The 23,946-nt window shown below is 40.0% G+C and overlaps 2 protein-coding genes across 6 annotated transcripts in view; one reads left to right on the top strand and one right to left on the bottom strand.

Moving 5' to 3' along the window:
• KDM1B (lysine demethylase 1B) overlaps positions 1-12,800 on the top strand; it is a 109,161-nt gene extending 96,361 nt beyond the window's left edge. For all 5 annotated transcript variants that reach the window (XM_021665341.2, XM_021665340.2, XM_021665342.2 and 2 more), the window contains 5 exons: positions 1,602-1,718; positions 2,554-2,679; positions 3,881-4,003; positions 6,557-6,709; positions 10,198-12,800. In XM_021665341.2, the coding sequence (XP_021521016.1) occupies positions 1,602-1,718; positions 2,554-2,679; positions 3,881-4,003; positions 6,557-6,709; positions 10,198-10,281 (603 nt within the window). In that variant the 3' untranslated portion in view covers positions 10,282-12,800. The remainder of the gene's footprint in view (positions 1-1,601; positions 1,719-2,553; positions 2,680-3,880; positions 4,004-6,556; positions 6,710-10,197) is intronic.
• The window catches only part of DEK (DEK proto-oncogene), a 36,080-nt gene continuing 24,595 nt past the window's right edge, over positions 12,462-23,946 (bottom strand). The window contains exons 8-11 of the mRNA XM_021665343.2: positions 19,522-19,657; positions 18,583-18,731; positions 14,449-14,517; positions 12,462-14,007 (exon numbers count right to left, since the gene is read on the bottom strand). Of these exons, the coding sequence (XP_021521018.1) occupies positions 13,996-14,007; positions 14,449-14,517; positions 18,583-18,731; positions 19,522-19,657 (366 nt within the window). The 3' untranslated portion in view covers positions 12,462-13,995. The remainder of the gene's footprint in view (positions 14,008-14,448; positions 14,518-18,582; positions 18,732-19,521; positions 19,658-23,946) is intronic.

The following is a 23,946-nucleotide window of genomic DNA, read 5'->3' on the forward strand; positions in this document are numbered from 1 at the left end:
CAGGAGTTTGAGGCTGCAGTGTGCTGTGATCATGCCACTGCACTCCAGCTGGGGCAACGCCTTGTCTCTTTAAAAAAAAAAAAAAAAAAAAAAAAAGAAGAAGAAGAAGGAAAAAAACTAGATTTTATTATTTTCTTGCAGTTCTTACTTATAATTTAACTGGATAGTAACTTTTTTGTGTGTGGTTTGCTTGATTTTTTTTGGTTGCATGGTAATTACTATCTATAAATAGATTACAAACTTCTTGATGATAGAGAACGTATTTTATACTTTATAAAATTTTCATGTGGCAGAAAATAGTGACAGAATCACAAAACTCCGAACTTCCTGTGATCCTAGAATTGAGAATGAAACCAAATATGCCAAATCTTTGAAGGCTCGGGTAGACTGGGTGCTTGGTCTTCAGCTCCATTCCACTCTCATCCTAGGTGTCATTCTGTACTGCAGATACTAGAAAGTAAATAATACACTTTTCCCCAACTCCTTACAGCAGGGTCCTAAATACTGCTCCAGCCCAGCCAGTCTGATGCACTTGCGTGAGATGTAGCTGCAGGTTGGCTTTTGCTTCACTTCTGCCTCCGTTGGCGAGTGCACCATGGTGGAGGTGTTTGGTTCTTCTGCAGCAGGGCTCGTGAAAGTCGCAGGGTTCAGCCAGTAACTACAAGTCAAAGAGGAGGCCGGGAGGCATGCAGTTTGCTGGTGCGCGTTGTTCTGTATGTGGCATGATTCTGGAGCTGGCAGTAGTAGTAATGGCGCCCTGATTGTAGCAACGATTATGGGGTCTGGAGCCAGAAATTTCCAGTTCCTAATGTTTGTGACATGTTTACCACTTAGGAAGCATATTGATATATCTTGTAAATTTTCGTTTTAAAGCATTACCCTAATCCTCAGAGGTTGATGGGGCAGATACTACCTTCATTTTAGAGATGTGTGGCAGAGATGAGTGGCAGGCTTGGCCACACGGTGGAATATATCAGGAATGATGCACAAAGTTCTCCCGACTCCATAGTTAGGACTGTTTCCTCCTCAAGCTCTGTTTTCAGGGTTGGGATCTGCTGACCTTTGTTTTTTTTTTTTTTGAGATGGAGTCTTGATCTGTCACCCAGGCTGTAGTGCAGTGGTATAATCTCGGCTCACTGCAACCTCTGCTGCCCAGGTTCAAGTGATTCTCTTGCCTTAACCTCCTGAGTAGCTGGGATTACAGGCGCCTACCACCACGCCCCGCTAATTTTTGTATTTTTGTAGAGACGGGGTTTCACCATGTTGGCCAGGCTGGTCTTGAACTCCTGACCTCAGGTGATCCGCCTGCCTCTGCCTCCCAAAGTGCTGGGATTACAGGCATGAGCCACCACACCCAGCCTCTGCTGACTCTTCTTACCCAAGATTATTATTGGTCACAAGACCTTTTTGCAAATTCTTCCCTGTGGTTGCCACTTCTTCTTAGCCAGGCACTGGCATCCTTGTGCAGTGAACAACCTGCACAATTGCACATGGCAGCCTTTGTTCTTGCCGATATAACAGCATAGGTTATTGACAGCAATGTAGTTGTAGTGTGAGGTTCTGTTGCTGTTTGTGTGTTAACTGTTAATAATTTTCCACAGGTATTAGTCACTGTACCACTGGCTTTACTACAGAAAGGTGCCATTCAGTTTAATCCACCGTTGCCAGAGAAGAAGATGAAGGCTATCAACAGTTTAGGTGCAGGCATCATTGAAAAGGTAACTTAAATTACTTTATCCTCAGAAAGAAAGAGATTAATGTCAGATGATAGATGTTAACTTCTGATATGGACAAGTAGTGGGTAGTATCTGAATACAAATAAAATTCAAAGATTTCCTTTTCATTTGAGTAATTGTTCATGAAGAACCCAAAAGAATATTACCAAAATGAAAGGAGGAGAGCTGGCTGAGGTCTGTGAGTTTTGACTTTAGGAGAAAGAATCTTGTTAGGAGGGAGTCTTGGGAATGCTGGGCATCTTCAGACTAGCTTGTAGGTTGCCAGTGGGTTCCGTTATCCATGGGTTTGGAACTGAGTGGCATCAAAAACAAGGAGCTGGGCTGGGTGTGGTGGCTCACACCTGTAATCCCAGCACTTTGAGAGGCCAAGGCAGGTGGATCACCTGAGGTGAGGAGTTCCAGACCAACCTGACCAACATGGTGAAACCTCGTCTCTACTAAAAATACAAAATTAGCAAGGCATGGTGGTGGCCTCCTGTAATCCCAGCTACTTGGGATGCTGAGACAGGAGAATCACTTGAACCCAGAAGGCAGAGGTTGCAGTGAGCTGAGATTGCTCTATTGTACTCCTACCTGGGCAACAAGAACGGAACTCCATCTCAAAAAAAAAAAAAAAAAAAACCCCTACAAAAAAACAAAAAAACCAAGAAGCTCACCAGGAGAAAAAGGCGGTGAGGAGAATGGAAAGAGTGGTGTTTGGGTTTGTTCTTTCAGGCAGTGAGATTAATATCAGATGACCTACCGGTTGCTGCTTAGAGATTTCTTGTGGTTTTGTGACGACAAACACTTCACCGTCTTTCCTTTGTTCACTTTGCAGATTGCCTTGCAATTTCCATATAGGTTTTGGGACAGTAAAGTTCAAGGGGCTGACTTTTTTGGTCACGTTCCTCCCAGTGCAAGCAAGCGAGGGCTTTTTGCTGTGTTCTATGACATGGACCCCCAGGTAAAATCCTTTGTGAACTGTGGTTTGAATTTTCGTCTTAAAGGTTACAATTTATGTGATAATTACTCACATATCAAGCTCAGGAACTGATGAACATCATGAAGACCCTTGATCTGTGTCTATATTCTGGGAGAACACTGGACTGGACATTTTCCTATAGGAAAGGAGCCCCAGTATTTGCCTTATCTTCTTGAAGTCCTCATGTTGCTCCCCGGGACATGAATTGGATGCTTGTGGAAACTGTCATTTCAGGCTGTAGGGGAGTTCCTCTTAGGTGAAGTTGGAGCTGGCAGCGTCAGTGAGTGGTGCTTGAAACTTCCTCTGTGAGGGTCCTCTAGGGAACTGGGAAGGGGCCATATGATTGGTGAGGGAGGGTGTGAGTGTCAGCAGATGTGAGAGCTGAGGGAAGGAAGGAGAGACGAGAATGGCATACCCAGAGATGGACAGGTCACTTTCCCTGCTGCCATGTTGCTGCCACATGAAAGAATCAATTACAGCTGTTTCCGACTTTCTCTCAATTTCAAGAAACCTTGTCTTAAAAGGTTTCACATAGGAGCTGAGAGCAGATCTTCTTTACCATTTGAGGGTTTTTTTCATTGTTTTATCTGCAGATTTTCCTTCTCCATCTCTTTGTACTTCTTCGGAAGCAAGCTTTTATTAGTGAACAGCCAAGGGAACCCAAATCTGCTGTTTACTTTTCTTAGTGTTTTTTCCAGCAGGAAGCAATAGAGTGGATGGATAAATAATGTGCGTTTGTGAGGAAAATGGACTGGCGAGTGACGTGAGGATAAGGGGCAACCAGAAATAGTGAAATTTAACTTGTGAGAGTGAGGCTCCTGGTTGGGTGCGGTGGCTCACGCCTGTAATCCCAGCACTTTGGGAGGCCGAGGCGGGCGCATCACCTGAGGTCAGGAGTTTGAGACCAGCCTGGCCAACATGGTGAAACCCCGTCTCTACTAAAAATACAAAAATTATCTGGGCATGATGGCGGGCACCTGTAATCCCAGCTGCTCAGGAGGCTGAGGTGGGAGAATCACTTGAACCTGGGAGGTGGAGGTTGCAGTGAGCTGAGATTGCACCATTGTGCTCCAGCCTGGGCGACAGAGCAAAATTCTGTCTCATTTCAAAAAAAAAAAGGAGGTCCTTATCTGTGGGAGCCGAACACTCAGGGACTTTCTGCTTTTCCCTTTCGTGCCTCCAGAAGAAGCACAGCGTGCTGATGTCTGTGATTGCCGGGGAGGCCGTTGCATCCGTGAGGACCCTGGACGACAAACAGGTGCTACAGCAGTGTGTGGCCACACTCCGGGAGCTGTTCAAGGAGCAGGTGAGAGAAAGCCCTCCCTGAAAGGAGCAAGCAGTGCCTGCTATTCAGAGCGGGTGTGGAAGCCCAGGCAGCCAGCGCCACAGAGAATCAAGGCAAGGAAGGCAGGGGCCACAGTCTTCTTTCTTCCAGAGCCCCACTGCCCATCACCACTGAGTTGAGTCTGTGAGGGCTGCCATCAGAGTACCATAGACTGGCTGCCTTAGACAACAGAGACTTACTTCCTCACAGTTCTGGAGGCTGGAAGCCTGAGATCAAGGTGTTGGGAGAGCTGGTTTCTCCTGGGTCTCCTCCCTCTTGCATGGGCTTCCCTCTGTGTGTGTCTGTGTCCTCATCTCTACTTAGGAGGACACCAGTCAGATTAGATTAAGGCTCACCCTGGCGACCTCACTTAAAGTAATTACCCGTCGGAGACCCGGTCACCAAATACAGTCACATTCTGAGGCACTGAGGGTTAGGGCGTCCACATGGGAATTTAAGGGGGACATGGTTCTGCCTGTAACAGTGCCCTGTACCTTTAAAAAAAAAAAAAACAAACAAAAAACCACAATTGTCTTCCTCTCTTTTCTCTTCTCACATCATGCACACTTCACGTTTTTTAAGGATATAAAAGGCTCAGTATTCTCTACATGGATTCTCTATTTACTGAAGCTCTAGAAGCTTTGACTACAGCTTTCTTTTAAGAGGAGAGGAGGCTTGTCCAGCTTTTTCTGATATGCCACACATGCAGATAGTCTCTTTTCTGTCTTTTTCCAAGGAGCTCGGGATACTTTGTTTGCCAGTGTACTAAATCTCGCCATCTTTGGAGATTTGTAAATGGCCATAGCTTATGTCTTTTTCAAATAAAGAAGCAGAAATAGAAGTGAAATGACTCAAAAGTTACATAAAGAGAAAGGGGCATTCAGATATGTTGCTTATTTTATTTTAGTTATTTTTGAGATGGAGTCTCACTCTGTTGTCCTGGCTGGAGTGCAGTGGCGTGATCTCGGCTCACCGCAACCTCTGCCTCCCAGGTTCCAGCAATTCTCCCGTCTCAGCCTCCCGAGTAGCTGGGACTACAGGCATTCTCCACCACACCCGGCTAACTTTTGTTATTTTAGTAGAGACGGGGTTTCATCATGCTTGCCAGGCTGGTCTCAAACTGCTGACCTCAAGTGATCTGCTCACCTCGGCCTCCCAAAGTACTGGGATTATAGGCATGAGTCACTGTGCGGCTGGCCTTGTTGCTAATTTTATATGAGAGGAACTATCTAGTGATGTGATCCCTCACTTGGGGTTTTTGTTCAAAAGTTTGTTTTTTACATTATTTGTTTGGAACTTAGCACACCGTTTCCATAGAACTATTATTCACGGTGATGCTTGTCAGAGGCCAGCTGACAAATTACAGTTGTTATTTCTTGAGGTTTTGCTTTCATGGTTTCAGTTAGTGTGATCAACCAAGGTCCAAAAATGTTTACTGGAAAATTCCAGAAATAGATTCCTAAGTTTTCAGCCATGCGCCATTCTTGAAGACCGTGTCCAGCATCGCTCACCGTAGACGCTGCCTGCCCATTAGTCACTCAGGAGCCATCTCAGTTATCAGAGCCACATTTACATACCTTTTACTTGAGTGTAGTGTTACACTTGTTCTGTTTTATTAGTTATTGTCATTAGTCTCTGTACCTAATGTATAAATGAAACTTTATCATAGGTATGAATAGGAGAAAACAATATGTATATAGTATTGGTTCTGTCTGTGGTTTCAGGCATCCCCTGGAGGTCATGGAACATATTCCTGGCAGAGAAGGGGGACTGCTAGATTTTAAATGCAATGAATGTGCAACATAGCCTTGTATCCCTGTTTTGTGGAGAGCCCTGTTGAGAATTCCAACCTGTTATCCTAAGACTCCACACTTCCCTTTCTTCTTGGGCCAGAGACTCCATTCTGCTGTCATACAACGGAAAAGGGAAGGCCCGAACTTTTTTTTTTTTTTTGAAACAGAGTCTCTCACTCTGTCACCCAGGCTAGAGTGTCGTGGCACGATCTCGGCTCACTGTAACCTCTGCCTCCCAGGTTCAAGTGATTCTTCCGCTTCAGCCTCCTGAGTAGCTGGGATTACAGATGCGTGCCACCATGCCTGGCTCATTTTTGTATTTTTAGTAGAGATGGGGTTTCACCATGTTGGTTGGGCTGGTCTCAAACTCCTGACCTCGTTATCCACCCACCACGGCCTCCCAAGGTATTGGGATTACAGGCATGAGCCACTGCGCCGGCCAAGGCCCAAACTCTTAGCCATGGACGATAGCCCCCACTAGGGAGAGAGTGTGTTCCAGGCAGGAGGAGGAGGTATAGAAGTGAGGGAATTGTGTGTGGGTGGGGCAGGAGAGACAGGGTAAGACACAGACACCAGCCTGGGTAGATGTAAAGACAGCAGGAGGAACACCTTGAGAACTACTGTTTCAGAATGATACAGGAACAGACTCCAGTCCTAAATGGAGCAGAATGTCTGAGTTAGGTTGCACTATGTCTAAGTCCCTTCTTGATCCTACTTCATCATTTCTTTCTACTGGACACAGGAGGTCCCAGATCCCACAAAGTATTTTGTCACTCGGTGGAGCACAGACCCATGGATCCAGATGGCATACAGTTTTGTGAAGACAGGTGGAAGTGGGGAGGCCTACGATATCATTGCTGAAGAAATTCAAGGAACCATCTTTTTTGCTGGTGAGGTATGGATCTTGATTCCAAACCCAATGACTTGTATTTGGATTTCTTTCTTTTAACTAAAATGATATCTGCACAGAGCTTAAAAACCAAGTTTTTGACCACAGACTGCAGAAGCCTTCTCAGTGTCGTCTTCTTACTCCCAGAGGCGGCCATTTTTAACCTTCCAGCTATTGCTTCTGGACTTCACTTCCTATTTTAAAAGTGTTTTTATTGCCATCTCTTTCTTCTGTTTTTGGAGACAGGGCCTTGCTCTGTGGTTCAGACTGGAGTGCAGTGGTGCAGTGCTAGCTCACTGTACCCTCAAACTCCCAGGCTTAGGTGATCCTTCCACCTCAGCCTCCCAAGTAGCTGGGACTGCAGGCATGTGCCACCAAGCCTGGCTAACTTTTTTTTTTTTTGTAGAGATGGGGTCCATTATGTTGCCTAGTCTGGCCTCAAACCCCTGTCCTTAAGCAGACATCCCACCTCAGCCTCACAGTGTTGGGATTACAGGTGTTAGCCTCCACGCCTGGCCTCTGATGCCATCTTCCGAGTTAACATTAGACATTATTGACTCCCTTCTTATTGGGTTAAAGACTTAGCCCGTTTAGTCTCTGCACCAATTGCCCAACACGGTTATTTCACACTTTAATTAAATTGGTATCAGTATTTACATGGCTGTGTAAATGCTGTTTACTGCTGAGCCAAGAAAGTATCCACTGATAGCTTCTTACAGTTTTCTGTTTTCTTGGCAGTCATAATAGCACCTTTAGTCATTAGCTTAATTCCTTTGTTATCTCTCCCGATTTGTCTCTAATTTACAGTTGACACACAGAGCTGGCCTGCTAGCTCCAGTCCTTGAACTGCCCCTTCCTGAGCCCTCCGCCATCTGCTCTGAGATCTGCTGAGCATCCTCCTGGTCTCTCTCTTATCACTCTCCAGCACTGGGCCTTTATTTCCAAGATCCCTCTCTTTCTTGATTTACTTCCGTTGAAAAATGTTTTGCTATTCTGGTTTCTGAGCCTTTTACTTCATTTTTTTATTTATCTGCTCAAATAAGTTTTTTCTGTTTATTTCTAGAGATTGTTCCGTATCATGGACTTTTTGAATTGACCTGATTTTTCTTTACTATTATTCATCTTTTACTTCTACTTTTGGGGGAAATTTTAAAATCTTAAAACTCTCAAACTGACTTTTAAATTTTGGCTTTTACTTTATGAGCACTTTCTTGTTTGCAGAATGTTCCTTTTTGGTAGCATCCTCTTCTTATAACTGGTTTCTTAACTAAGGTGATTAAAGCTTTGGGTGTTTTTGCTTTTCTGCTCCCTCCCTCCCTGGTTTCCTCAGAGTCTCAAAGTTCCTCTTTGATGTGCTGTAGACTTTGACTGCTACATGTCCAAATCCCTGATCCGTGACTGTCAGCTTAGATTTGAGTGAGGCATTTTCTTAAAAGCTTTGTCAAAGTTCCAGCAAGCTTATCAACCAGTGGCCAGATTCCCAAACATCACTGTCTGTCTGGCAACAGTTAGTGTCTTGTGTGGTGGAAGCTCAGCCCCTGGCATTGTGACACTGGAAGCTTCATTGTTAGTTATGAAGACTTCACTTCATCCCCATTTCATTTGGTGCTTCCTCTGATCTCTGAGTCAAATCTCTGAGTTGCAGCTGGTCAAGTGGAGAATCTGGTGAGGGACATATTAATAATTGCTTTCTATAGCCTTTTAACCATTCCTGTTTTCACCCCTTGCCAACCTCTCCATGGTTCCTCACACCTCCAATGGCTGAGATTTTCTAAGAATTCTTTGGGATGAGTTGGTTTGCTTTTTGTTGTTAGAACCCCTGCTCCCAACTCCAAACTTAAAATGAATTGTTACCAGTCTTTGACCTGTGTTCATCTTTGTCTAATATGGTTTGGAAGTACACGTCTCATTGTTTTGTCTAAAATATAGTGTTTTTGTTTACAAAAGAATAACATCAGCTGGATGGGCGCGTTGGCTCACTCCTGTAATCCCAGCACTTTGGTAGGCAGAGGCGGGCAGATCACCTGAGGCCAGGAGTTTGAGACCATCCTGGCCAACATGGTGAAACCCTGGGGATCTCCTCTAAAAATACAAAAATTAGTCCAATGTGGTGGTGCATGCCTGTAGTCCCAGCTACTCAGGAGGCTGAGGCAGGAGAATCACTTGAACATTGGAGGTGAAGGTTGCTGTGAGCCAAGATCACGCCACTGCACTCCAGCCTGGGTGACAGAGACTCCATCTCAAAACAAAAGAATGACATCTAAAAACCAGATGGCTTTGATTACTCCTTGACCTGTGAAGACCTTACTCTGTGGGACGGAGATAAAAGGCTGCATGCCAGCCATCAAACAGAAGCAGTTTCTGAGGGAGGGCTGTTTCAGGATACTGTGCCTTAGGGTCATGAGCATGGTTTACATGGCTTCTTGCTTTCCTTTGCTGCTTTGATGCAAATACTACCTTTTTTTTTTCTTTGTGTGATGGCAGGCTGGAGTGCAGTGGCACAGTCTCAGCTCACTGCAACCTCTGCCTCCTGGGTTCAATTCTCTTGCCTCACCCTCCTGAGTAGCTGGGATTATAGTTGTGTGCCACTACACTCAGCTAATTTTTGTATTTTTTTTTTAGTAGAGATGGTGTTTCACCATGTTGGTCAGGCTGGTCTCAAACTCCTGACCTTGTGATCTGCCCACCTCTGCCTTCCAAAGTGCTGGGATTACAGGTGTAAGCCACCGCACCTGGCCTACCTCCTCTTCTAAAAACGTTTCTGAGGCTTCCGTCCCTCACTGCCACTTTCTCCCACTAGTCACTGTATTCCTGCTGACTTAATCACTCCCCTATTCATTGAAGTCTTTGGCCCCTGGATGTTTTCCCTTCCACCCAGCCATCAGTTTACATGACTACACTTAACATCACTTCTCCATTTCTTATCCTCCATTTTCTGTGGTCTGTTCAGCTCCTCTTCAGCTACCCCTTTTTGTCAGCCACATTTCAGACCTTGTCAGAACTACTTATCACGAATTCTGGCCTCCTCCTATCCTGTGCTCCACATTCTGGTTTGCTTAGTCTGTTCCCACCACAGCCATTCCTTGAGTGAGGTTCTCCTGTCATTAAGTTGTTTTACTTCCTCCCATTCCAACAGCCCTCATCACATTTTATCTTTTTCTTATTGAACTTACAGTCCCTGGTCTATTGTACCAGCCACATTACTTGTCTGATGGGAGGGACTAAAGTTCTTAACTGTAGTACCTGTCACATATAGATACTTAGTACTTTAATGAGTGCCGCATAGTACTTCAAGATAGCATACGAGTGAGTTTGACAATGTACCGCAAGATAAGGAAGTTCCAGTGTTACGATGGGTGAGTAGTGTGAATATGAGCACATAGGAGTGACGCAGATCTTCATTTTAGACCGGATAAAGTCTAAGCTTGTTTTGCCTTTTGCTATCAACTCAGTTCTTTATGCATGATCTCAAATTATGTAATTATGTTTTACAGGCAACAAACAGGCATTTCCCACAAACTGTTACAGGGGCATATTTGAGTGGCGTTCGAGAAGCGAGCAAGATTGCAGCATTTTAAGAATTTGGTGGACCCAGCTTTCTTCTGTACCCCAGATGGGAAAATTGGAATGGCATGTTAAACCTCAGTTTTATAAGAGGGGGGAAAAAACTCTCTCTACACAGCAAAACTGAAACGTTTCTAAGGTGATATGAGGTAAATTTATTATTTCATCACTCTGAAAGCACTGATCCCAAAAATCCTTGTAAGCACTTATATTATAATTGCATTTTCCATAGGTTCAACTACTGCTCAAAGTCTGGATTTCAGAATAAGGCAGAATATAAGCTTCAATTGAAGCCATGGGTATGATTGTTCCATGGTTGGAAGTTCCTTTAGATTTCACATTTTGTATGGATGATCAATTTTCATACATTGAGAAAGCAAGTCAATCAAGCAGGAATCATTTAAAAAAACAGATAAAGCCATGTTTTTCGTCTGTGACAATTTGTCAATACCTTTACCAATGAGCCTTAATATTTTTTATATAGCTCCAATATTGAGCTTTTACTTAAAATTTAGATAGAACTTTTTGGATACAGCACAAACTCCAGGTGACAGTAAAATGAAGCTTCTAGGTATTTCATATTGTACATATTTTCCCCCACTGGGTGTTCAAAAGAAGTTTAAATTCAAGTATCTTTTCTGATAAAACGTTTGGATTTACACACTCATTGGTAAAACAGGAAAGTTTCCAGATAGGTATTGCATCATTGAGAGCGGAGCACAGATAGTGTGGGCTTTACACTGTAGACACAGAATGTCTTTTTCTTAAAACCAAATTTGGGTGATAGAACACTTTAAATATCCTCATTTTTGGCAACCACTAGGCAAAAAACTTGTCAGAATAATTTAATCAAAGCCCCTCTCCACTTTTATTTACAAGAACTGGCTCAATTGCTAGGAATATTTTTGCAGACTTTCTTTACAGTATTCCACAGGCAGGTCCACTGGAAAACTGCAGAAAAATGTGAGCTGTCCTGGTAAATACCACACATGTTATAAGCCATATTTTAAAGGCCTAAGAACATGGCAAGTACTTACTTTTTTCTTTTTTTAAATCACTCATGGCAGAAAACCATTTATTGATCTCATTCTAAAACACTGGTTTCAGGGTCTTCAGGATGCCGATTTTGCCAAGAAACTTCAGTTTACAGGTTAGAACTAAGCTTTTGTTTTCAAGTCTTTAAACAATTCTTTAATTATATTGGTTTGTTAGGAAAAAAAAAAAGGGACTACAGACTTTAAAGAAACTTTTCAAAATACTATTTAAAAATTTTAAAAGGTCAGTTTATAACAAGTAAATACCTAACACAAATAATGTACAGTGAAACTTGGGCATTTAGGATACCACGCCTCACCCACCCCCCGCCCAATCAAAGTATGATCCAAAAAAAGCCAACAACTGTATATCTGCATTAACCCAAGACAACCCTGATATTTTGGTTATTTGTTGAGACTCATTGGTACTGACTGCCAAGTCTTCTGCTTTAAAGTATTGTGTATTAAAATGTTTAGACAGCATGTGTTTTAAAGCGATAAATGCAAAATGTTAAGTTTGAAATGGTTAACGTAAATTATTACTTTAGTTTCTGGGCACTTGCTGTGCTACAAGTAGGGGAAAACCTACTTTTAAAGTATGGCAAATGTGTGTTTTAAATTTACTATCAAGTGACATACTTCATTTGACTTTTTGTTTAAGGAGCCATGGTACTTTTTTCTGGAGTTATTTGGATATGTTTTTTTCAGTGCCATCTGAAGATTTTGTAATTGAGTAGCAGTAAATAAACAAATTTCCAGTGTTTTAACTACACTTCATGAATAGCTGGTTGTGTAAAACTACTTAATAAAAAACTAGACTTTCAAATGCACTGTGTACTGTAGTGGTGATACATCCGTTTAGTAAGTAAGTAAGTGTGCTCATCAAGAACTTTCATACAGAATCACTCCATTTCCGCACTTCCATACTTTCTGCATCACTATTTACCTGTATAGTAAATGGTCATAAAGTATTAACCTTAATTGATAGTTTTGTGAAGTCACTCCAAGAAAATGGTCCGTTATCACAAAAGAGTACTCCAAATTGTATAGGTTATAGGGCTGAATCCATTTAAAAATCCCTGTTCTGAATTATTCACCATAGGGAAGGAAATGCTCTATAAACTTACAAGACAACAAATGCATGACACTTAAAACACCAGTGGTTTAGATTTATTTTTATTGACAAGGTTTATAAGAACAACTATTTAAAATCAAAGGCCAATTATTATTAGGTCTCATTTAGTTGCTTATTTCATTCACTTGTATTTACCTTTCCCTGGTGTCTGAATAACTATCAAGAAATACGTGTTAACATTTTTATATATTTCTGTTCTATGATGCAAAGATATTTTTAAACACTTAATTGGTATATCAAGTATCTCATTCTGTCATAAGTAGCATGTTTTAAAATTCAGATTTAATAAACTGATTTAAGACAGGAAATTTGAAAGACAAAATTAGTGTCATTCAGGAGTGGCCCATTATATTGATAATCTAGAATCTTGATTAGCCAAACTTTAAAAGCCAAGAGCCCCAACTCCAAAACCACATTAAATGTCCTTGATGTAAATAAAAGTACATTATCATTTTTGAAACACACTTTGTAAAAGCTATCCACCACTGCCTGCAACATTATATTCTAGCATTATTATCTGGTACTTTATTCGTAATTATGAAGGTGGCTAGGTTTCCAGTAAATATCAGCATTTTATATGGGCAAAACCAGTTAAGAAAAATCAGTTCATTTACTATAAGCCAAATGTGCTTGTACATAATCCCACCCTTTCCCAAAGTTTTTGAAGCTTTGATGTGTTGATTTTTGGTCTGTCCTTAATATAAAATGTACCTACAGACACTTTTACAGAGTTAATACTAAAGTTACAAATTGATGACACTTGGGAGGCAAAGCAGGAGAACTGTCTATTCCTTCAGTGTTCCCATCACTGAACTGACTTTCACTGCTCCATCATACTGTCTGGCTGAACACTGACATTCCATAGTCTACAACTCTAAGGATACCTACCTATGTGAGTTTAAAAAGTGATCTGCACAAAAGAAATAAAAAAACTATATACAACAAATTGGTTTTTAAAAATACAAAAATAACATCTGTCACTTTTGTCATGCTGACAATTTGACATATATACACATGCAGGAGAAAAGTTCCAATTCAGTCATCTGGACAACTGTAGCCTGTATATTTTTAATATGATGAACACACTGCCATTGAATTTTCACATGATGATGTGTATTCAAAATATTTCATATACTAAATACTGCAGTATCTGTGTGTATAAATGCAATATCTGTGTGTATAAATGCCAGTCATAATAGTTTGTTCTGCTGGATTTAAAAGTATGTCTTAAGCGAGCTAATATTAAGTGCACTAAAAACCACAACAGTTCAAGAATCTATGATGACCTTATATAAAGAAATCCAAAATTTACAAAATACAACTATAAAAGCAAGGAATAATTAATGCCATGCAAGATTTCAAACTAAAAATGGCATAGAAATGCAATTTAAAACAGCAAACTCAAATTCACATAACACTCAAGATAAAAAGGTCAGCAGTAAGTTCTAACGTTGCTTAACAAGGATTTAGAAAAGGAAATACATTCTCTTTGCTGGTATAATGGTATAAATCCGATCTTCAAATCTATGGGAACGAGTCATCTTCACTGTCCTCATACCTCAAGAAATTAGCTATAATGAAAGAAACATTTTGCCATAAATCATAAGCCTATATTCCATTTTTCCACATCTATTTTACTATTTTGACCTTCAAAAATCACTTGGGATGAACACAGAATTGTAGCTACCTGCTGATCTTCCTCTCACCTTTGCCTGGTAGAGAGGAACTTGTCCTCAAGTATTTTTGAGAGCAACTTTGAGATGCCCAGCTACCCATGTACCATGAGTCCACATCTTCATCTGAGTTCAGGTCTTGTCACTAACTGTTCAAATTTTATTTTAAGCTTTAAAGTAGGAATGAGAAGAAATATATTTCTCTATGTATTATGAAGAAATGTGAGGATCAAATGTGATATTTAATGACATGAGTATTTTGAAAAACATGGCGTATTTTACATAATGGCTTTTGTCTTGTATTTTTAAAGTCAAACTTGAAAAGATGTAAATATTTACCTCTTTTACAGTTGTTTTTATGAAATCTTTTCTTTCAGTTAAGTCATAAGCAGGATAATTTTCATAGACCTATGCATAGTGCAAAGGAAAAACAATGTTAAAAGCAGATTTTTAAATCCAGTAATATTCCTTGTCTTACAATTTAAAAGCAAGAAATCTGCTATGTATAAATAGCTACAACTATTCCAACAGTCCTCTGGTTCACCCATATAGAATTCTATTGCAAATGAGTATTTTAATAATACTGTATATGATGTGGAAAACTAGTGTGCAAACATTCTGGATGCTTTCAGGCTGAGAGTTTCGGATGAATTAATAAAGCCAGGTGCGGTGGCTCACGCGTGTAATCCCAACACTCTGGGAAACCTACGTGGGAAGATCACTTGAGCCCAGGAATTCAAAACCAGCCTGGGCAACTGTTGAGACCCCGTCTCTACGCCAGGCATGGTGATGCATGCTTGTAGTCCCAGCTACTCGGGAGGCTGAGGCAGGAGGATGCCTTGGGCCCAGGAAGTTGAGGTTGCAGTGGGCTGTGTTGGTGGCACTGCATTCCAGACTGGACCACAAAATGAGACCTTGTCTCAAAAACAAAACCCCCAACAAATAAGGGTAAAGAAAATATCTAGATAGATCTAGATAGGTAAGTGAACTAAGTTGTTGATGTTGGCAAATCATCTGCCACTTGTCTTTTAGAGAAAGTTGCTTTCTTCTCCAACCCTTGTTATCATCCAACACTCTACCTACAATTCCACAACCTGAAATGCAATCAACTGCGTCCTCTACTCCACTGCTCAATCCCTCTTCCTAAAGTTAAAACCTAAGACCCAGGTGGTCTCAAGAGTCCACTACTCCTAAAATTTGACTCTAAATTTCTCCCTTTTGTCAACTTTTTCGGTCCTATTATATTGCTGCTCGACTTCCAAGTCCTGACTTGATGTCAAATTGACTCGATAAGCTCGGTCTGTAAGAACCTGCAAGCTTTACTTCTGTATAGCTCAGGGTCAGCAACTTTTTCTGTAAAGGGCTAGATGGCACAAATAGTTTCAACTCTGCCAGTCAGTTTCTGTCACAACTACTCAACTCACAACTACTCAACCATGCGTTGTAGTGGCAATGCTGCCACAGGCAATCGTTAATAGATGTGGCTATGAATGTCCTTACAAAACCAGGTGACAGAATAGATTCGGCCCACAGGCTGTAGTTTGCTAACCCTCCAAAATATGGTTGATTATTTAAATTATTCTAATTGTTTGCCCTGTTCTTTTCCTGCAAAACCCCAATCCTGAATTGGTCAAACTACTCATTTTTCTATGGTTAAAGCTTTGAAGAGACTGGTCCCATTTTCAGTTCATGGCATCAATTCATCTCCAAAGGCTCCTCCGCCAGCGACCCATCCCCAGAGTCAGGCTCTTCCTTTCATTCCCACCAACGACAGTTTCATCTCCTTATTCAAGTGTCTCACACTGCTGCTGTCAGCCAAAAAGCCACTATTATGAAATTCTTCAATTTTCTGACAGCTCTTTCCCCTCCAGTTGTATCTGGATTCATCAATCGTTCTTAATTTTCTTTGCCTCCACAGGCAAATCTCCTGTAACTTCTCCTTTCCCACCAAAATGCTTTCTCCCCTCCACCCCTACCCTTTAAAAATACTTTCTCACCTACCCCATTTACCTATTTTCCTTACAAATTTCTGCTTGAAACAGAAATTTACTTTGTTCATTTTCCTCACTATTCATGAATAATCTTGCTTTTACCACCCGATGTCATTGTCTCCTAACTGCAGACTCCAAAAAAGGCCAGGTCCTTCTCACCTGACCCCTCCATGCTGTTATTAATCCCTTTTTTAAAAATTACATGAAGGTATTCACAGAAATCCTTCTAATGGACAGAACTAATTTCTCTTTGACTTCCTCTCCTCTCCACCTTATCCTTCTCTCCCTTCAGAAAAAACCAGTGATCAGTTTTGGTGTATAATCTTCCAGAACTTTATACGTACACACATATATGTATAAATGGCAAAAGGGTTTTTCGGTATTTACATATATGGAATAATCATCTATATGCTTTAAAAATTTAACAATACCTGTTTTTTCCAAGTTCTTTTGAACGAATACATAGTATTCCAAAACATGGATGTAGCATAGCTTAAGCATTTCCTACTGAACATTTACCTTGTTTCTAATTTTTCAACGCTGAACACTACTATAATCATTTTGGTGAAGATGTTACTATATCGTTAGGATAGAGACCTAGAAATGGAATCACTAGGTTAAAGGGCATTGCAATTCAAAGATACTACCTACTGTCCTCCAAAGAAGCAGTTATAACTTAAAGCATATGAGAACATCTGTTTCCCTAATTATCCTGGGTAACAATGAAAACTGCCAATCTTCATAATTTTTTGTCAGTTTAATAAGCAAAACTATTTCCTTATAATTCCTATCTCCCTATTTAGTAGGGAAAGTTGAATGTTTTATGTTTATAGGTTTTTTTTGTATTTTTTCTGTGAATTGCCCCTCTATATCCATTGCCCATTGGCCCATTAACTTTTTTTTTTTTTTGAGATGGAGTCTTGCTCTGTCAGGCTGGAGTGCAGTGGCCCGATCTCAGTTCACTGCAACCTCCCTCTCCTGGGTTCAAGCAATTTCCCTGCCTCAGCCTCCTTAGTTGGGACTCCAGGCACGTGCTACCACGCCCAGCTAATTTTTTTGTATTAGAGACGGGTTTTTACCATGGGCTGGTCGTCTTAATCTCCTGACCTCCTGATCCACCTGCCTCAGCCCCCAAAGTGCTGGGATTATAGACCTGGGCCACCGCACCTGGCCTCCCTTTTCTTAATTGCTGCCATCTTCCCTCACCCCCACCTTCCAAAAACTGCCTCTTCTCCTGGCTTCACAGCAACACTCCCTCTGGCCTTTCTTTTATCACAGGGGTCCCCAGCCTTTGGGACACGAACGTGTACCAGTCAGTGGCCTCTTACAAACCAGGCCACGCAGCAAAAGGTGAGCAGCAGGTGAGAGAAATTTCACCCGTGTTTGTAGCCGCTCCCCATTGCTTGTATTACTGCCTGAGCTCTGCCTGTCAGATCAGCAGTGGCATGAGATTCTCATAGGAGCATGATCCCTAGGTGAACAGCACATGAGAGGGATCTAGGTTGTGCTCCTTAAAAGAATCTAATGTCTGATGATCTGTCACAGTCTCCTATCACCCCAAGATGGGACTGTCTAGTTGCAGGAAAACAAGCTCAGGGTTCCTACTGAATCTACATTGTATGTTGAGTTGTATAATCACTTCATTATGTATCACAATGTAATAGTAATAGAGTACACAATAAATGTAATGCGCTTGAATCATCCTGAGACCAGCCCCCAAAATCCAAGGAAAAATTGTCTTCCATGAAAGCAATTCCTGGCCTTAAGCAGTCCTCTAGCTTCGGCCTATCAAAGTGATGGGATTAGAGGTGTGAGCCACCACATCCAGCTTCTACCTATAACATTTAGCCCAGTGCCTGAAATGTAGCAGAGGATCAATGAATGATGAATGAATAAACAATAATGTCCTTTAAAAAAAGCACAGACTATTTCACTTTTGGTACATTTAAAACTGTAATTTTATTTTACCACAACAGACAAGATTCTAAAATTTCCACAGAATCCCTATGGAATCATATTCAAGACTAGGGCACTTTATTTCCCAAGAAGTATTAGAAATATTAGAAAAATACCACAGAAGTCTGAGTTAAGAAACTATAACAGCTCATTTGCCACACTACCAAGAATAAGGCGGTTCATGAGATTCTCCTTCTTTAACATAAAGTAAGAATGCACCAACAGAAACCACCTCCAGATCGGGAAAAAGAAAGTTTCCTATGTGGTTTGGAATGCATCACTTTAATCTTACTCACTCTAATTTTATTCATTCTAATGTTATTTATAAAAATAACTCCATTAGGACAGAGTTTGACTATTTTATTTAAAGTGGTATCCCAGCAGCTGTAAGAAGATCTAGCATACAGTAGTTCAATAAATATTTCTTCAATAAGTGAATGCACCTAAGTATTTAGCTTCAAATTAAGAGACAGGTGAAAGAGTTTTTCTAGTAAAAGCAAAATAATCTAAACATTTATCTAATTACCTTTTTGCAAATCTGTTTCATTGTGACTTCTTCCAAGTTAGCACTGGCCAGTAATTTCTTTATTGTTTCCTTTAACTCTTCATCTGTAGGGGGTTTCTTCAACTTTTTAATTAAAGGTTCATCATCTGAACTATCCTCAGACTCACTTTCTAAAAGTAATACATTTTATTAAATATGAATAATTTTTCTTACATAGCAAATTAATATTTAACAAAGGTTGAGATTAATTTTTAGCTTTCAACAGATTCTCAAAAGGGGTACCGGATCCAAAAAACTATAAATCACTACTCTCTAAGTTACCTATAAAACATGCACACAAATTTTATGTCAACTTGAAAAACCAAAAACTAAAAAACTGGTATACAGGTTGGGCATCCCTAATCCAAAAATCAAAAATGTGAAATGCTCCCAAATCCAGCGTTTCAGAGCACTAACATGACACCAACTATAGACACTCACATTATTGTGAGATAATTCCACACCCGACCTCATGTGACGGGTCGCAGTCAAAACTTGGTTTCGGGCCAAGGGCAGTGATCCATGCCTGTAATCTCAGTGCTCTGGGAGGCCAAGGTAGGAGACTCACTTGAGTCCAGCAGTTCAAGGCTGCAATAAGCTGTAATGGTACCACTGCAATAAATAGTTTATTTAACTGAAATATTAAATTATCAGGCTATGTTAAGAATATGAAACACAAATGAATTTAATGTTTAAACAGGGTCCCATCCCCAAGATACATATATACATATATATATATTGCAAAATCTGAATTACTTCCTGTCCCAAGCATTTCAGATAAGGGATATTCCACCTGTATTACTTCTTGCCACAATGTTCTTTTCAGTTTACCTGTTTCACCCACACTCTTACGGACTATGTACAACATATTAATATATGCTGTATCTTTAAAGTTGCTGATTAATGTTATTTCTAACATACCTTTTTTGGAACTGTTTTGATTCTTCTTGGTGGTGCTGCTATCTGCTTTCTTAACATTAGCACTTTTCGCAGATTTTTTACTTTTAGGAGTAGCTTTCTGTTTAGGTTTTTCTCTTTTAGCTGTCTTTTTTGGTGGCTATTAGAAAAGCAAAAGTACACATACTGATGAGATTCAATGCTATCCCTCTACTTCCCCTACACCCCTTAACAATATGAGAGAAAATTAATAAATATATTTGATATCACCAATTAAAAATTATTTTTGAGATGACCAATATATAACAAATTATTTTATCCCAGCACAAGTATAACTAAGCATGACAAATCACAATCACACACACAAAAAGAGATGCCCACATTTATTCTGCACTATGGATAAAAAAATATATGTGCATTACTCAATCTTGGGGGGAACCCCTAAATATAGATACTATTATCTTCTCTTATGTTCCCTCTCTCTCACTAGACTTTTTTTTTTTTTTTTTTTTTTAAGACAGAGTCTTGCTCTGCTGCCCTGGCTGGAGTGCAGTGGCATGATCCTGGTTCACTACAACCTTCGTGCCTCCCCAGTTCAAGGGATTCTCCTGTCTCTAATTCCCTAGTAGGTGGGATTGGTGAAACCCCATTGCTACTAAAAATACAAAAATCAGCTGGGGTGGGTGTGCCTTCCACCACACCTAGCTGATTTTTGTATTTTTAGTAGCGATGGCGTTTTGCCATGTTGGCCAGGCTGGTCTTGAACTCCTGACCTCAGGTGATCCATCTGCTTTGGTGTCCCAAAGTGCTGGGATTACAGGTGTGAGCCACCACACCCGGCCTAGAATCTTCTTGTGTTCACTGATGTTTCCCTAACTCCTAAAATAGTCGCTGGTACATAGTAGTTGCTCAATAAATACTTATGATTGTATGAGGAAACTAAATCTCAGTGAGGTTATCTTGTCCACAGTCAAATTAATAAAGAGGCAAGATTCAAAGATAGATGTGACTCTAGAACTTTTGTTTTTAAACACTAACCCATAGCTGATTAGACAAAAACAAAATACATAAATATGGATAGATTAAATTGACAGGCCAGGCGTGGTGACTCACATCTATAATCCCAGCACTTTGGGAGGTGGGCAGATCATGAGGGAAGTGATTGGGACCATCCTGGCCAACACGGTGAAACTCCATCTCTACTAAAAACACAAAAATTAGCTGGGCATGGTGGCATGCACCTGTAGTCCCAGCTACTCAGGAGGCCAATGCAGGAGAACTGCTTGAACCCAGGAGCCAGAGGTTTCAGTGAGCCGAGACTGAGCCACTGCACTCTAGTCTGGCGACAGAGCAAGACTCCCATCTCAAAAAAAAAAAAAAAGGACAAAATCAGAGTTCATAGTTACTTTGTCTCATGTGGAGCCTATGAAATTAGGAAGCATTAATTCTTAATTAATATTCCCAAAGGAAAGCATCCTATTAAATTCTCCCCTTTACACACCAAAACTACTGCAAATCACTTGACAGAATGTTTCTCCAAATGTTTCACACTCTTGATTCCTGAGTGTTAACATCGTAAGTCAACCTGTTTTTAAGGACATGAGCACTGTGTTGAACCCATCCTTTAAAGTATACAGATCTGTTCCAAAAGTTAAGTGGCCTCAAGCTATTGATTGGATTTTAGTGTCCTTTTTTTTTTTTTTTTTTTTTAAAGAAGTAGTTTCGCTATGTGGCCCAAGCTAGACTCAAACAATCCTCCCACCTCAGCCTCTGGAGTAGTTAGGACTACAGGCACACACCACCTCACCCAAGTGGATTTTAGTGTTTGTCCTTCGTTTTGCTAAAATACCATTGCTACAACTATTTAAATAAGCCTATCATCACTTATTTAAATAGCTTGCACTACCTCAATAATATACCACTGGCTGGGAAGTATGTAGTTTAACTGCTACTAAAAAATACATTTTTAAGGTGTCAAGGGGCTCATATGCTTCTAAAAGTAAGTACGTGAACTTTTGCTACTTAGAGGCCATTTTAACTTACTTCCTAATTCTGAGAGATGTTCTAGATGGTGGGGGTTGTGGGCAAGTATCAATGATTTCTCAGTTTTTTTTAATGGCAAATATTTTAGGGTTTATTAAGTGTACACCTAGTTCACATGAACTATGTATTAGGCTCTGAAAACGAATCCTAAAAATTCTTAATTCTTTAGTGCACTTAATACACAGAATAAAATAATCATGATTATATATCATTTTTTAGTTAAAGCGTAATAAAATCTGGACTTGTGGGTACAAGAAACTAAGTTATTACTGAAAGGATTGAAGAGGCTGAGCAAAAGAAACAATATTATCAGTAATTACTCAATCTCCATTCAAATTAAAAAATTAGAATTAGGTAATTAAAATACTTCCAAGGCCTTTTAAGGCCTGCTATTAAAATTTTAGATGGACTACACAACCTGGCATCATTTTAAAATCTGCAAATTGTGAGTAGTGACAATTTGACAAAGCATAAACATTTACAGTAAAAAATAAATAAGTCGTTTCCATAACATTTTTCTTCTGATAACAAACAAAACCACATCTTTCTACATTTCACATCTGCTGTAAGGGGTAATGTTCTGCAGTTTTTCTAAATGGACACCTAGCCTGTCATCTATTAAAATTTCTAAAAGACTGCAAACATATTGCACAAGCACTAAGGAAAAAAATATAATAGTTCAAAGAGTGCAGGCTCTAAAGGCAAGCTACCTCATTTCAAATTCCAGCCCCAGCAGATCTCTGGGCTCTTGCCTCCTCATTTACAAAATAAGAGAAACAATAGTTCCTATGGTTTTATGGGGAGTAGATGCATTAACACATGCAAGAATTTTTGGTAGTACCTGGCAGATAGTAAACACACTAAATATTAACTCTTAATACTGAGTGCTTCCTTTTGTAGAATGAGAAATTCCTTCATTATGCAAGTATAACTTCATCTAACAACATAAAATTTCTGAGTGTTTTCAAAAAGCATGGTGGGGTGTCTCAATCTTGTAATCCCAACACTTTAGGAGGCTGAGATGGGAGGATCACTTGAGGCCAGAGGTTTGAGACCAGCCTGGGTAAAATCACAAGACCCTTTCCCTAAAAAACTAATTTTCTTTTCTTTTCTTTTTTTTTTTTTAAAAAAACCAGCGTAGATACACAGAATGGAAATTATAAACACAGTGAGACAGACTCAATTACAACTTTTTTAACTAGCCATGATGTATCACACTTATTTCACATTATGGTAGATATGACTTGGCCTACAAACATCTATAGTAATATGTTATGTCATTTATACAGGGTTTCATTTATCTTTAGCGACCAGGTAAATTCTTCTGTGACAAAGTTAAGGTAGGACTTTGGTAAAGTCTCTTTTTTAGATTAGTGCTGAGTTAAGAAATCGTGAAAGCCAAACAGTACAACAACTAATGAATTTGTGTCTGGTGCTTTAGTCCTGCAGGTGTTCATTACTTTGGCTGCCCTGAAGTTATTAGGTATAGGAAGAATAGGTAACTCTGGAAAATGGGGGCATCTCAAAAGACATATCTTGGTATTTGGACACAATGGATAATTTTTGGCTGTTAAGGCAAATATGGGTAACCAGTATTTGGAGGTAACAGACAAAAACACAAAGAGAGCTCAGAAGGCAAGTTAAACCATGTCCACTTTAATTTTACATGAACTTTCAAATCTTCATTACTTTCATTCCTCCCTGTACTTAGGAAAATCCCACTCATGATTCTAAACCCAGCTTAACAATTACCTCCTCTAAATCTTTCACAATACCATCAATCTGATTAATCCATACTCTCAAAGTATGTGGCCTGCAATTCTTAATCCCTACTTTATGGAAGATACTGTGAAGCTGCAAGAACAAAAGTGTTACAGCCAAACTTCCTGATACAAATCCTGACTCTACTATTAATTTTGTATTCTCAGGGAAATCTCTTATCCTTCTCTGTGCCTGTTTCTCATTTGAAAAGTAAAATTTTGCCGACTTTTACCACTTTTCTCCTCATTTTCTTATCTCTGACCTCAGGGTACATCTTATAATGTTGTATATAAAAATGATGCCTCACAGGCATCATAGGTTCTAAAAACTGACCATATCCATAGTTTTTTGAGGACAAAATGAATACATACATGTAAGGCAGCAAAGAAAACAGACATCTACTATATGTACATTTAGTATACAACAGTTATTTACATGTCAGTTTTCCCACTACAATGCAGATTCCCACAATCTCCATGAGAATAGACACTGATCACCTTATTCATCCCCAGCAAATAGAAGAATGTTTGGCTTACAGTAACCATGTAAATATTTCTTGTTATGTTCATCTCTGTATCATTTGTAGAACCTGATTTAGCTGCACTCTGCACCCAGGGGGCAGTAAAAAAGATATATAACTAAAAG

The sequence above is a fragment of the Aotus nancymaae genome, unplaced genomic scaffold (genome assembly GCF_030222135.1).
Source record: "Aotus nancymaae isolate 86718 unplaced genomic scaffold, 86718_ANA_hifiasm-v0.15.2.pri h1tg000051l, whole genome shotgun sequence".
Taxonomy (NCBI): Eukaryota; Metazoa; Chordata; class Mammalia; order Primates; family Aotidae; genus Aotus; species Aotus nancymaae.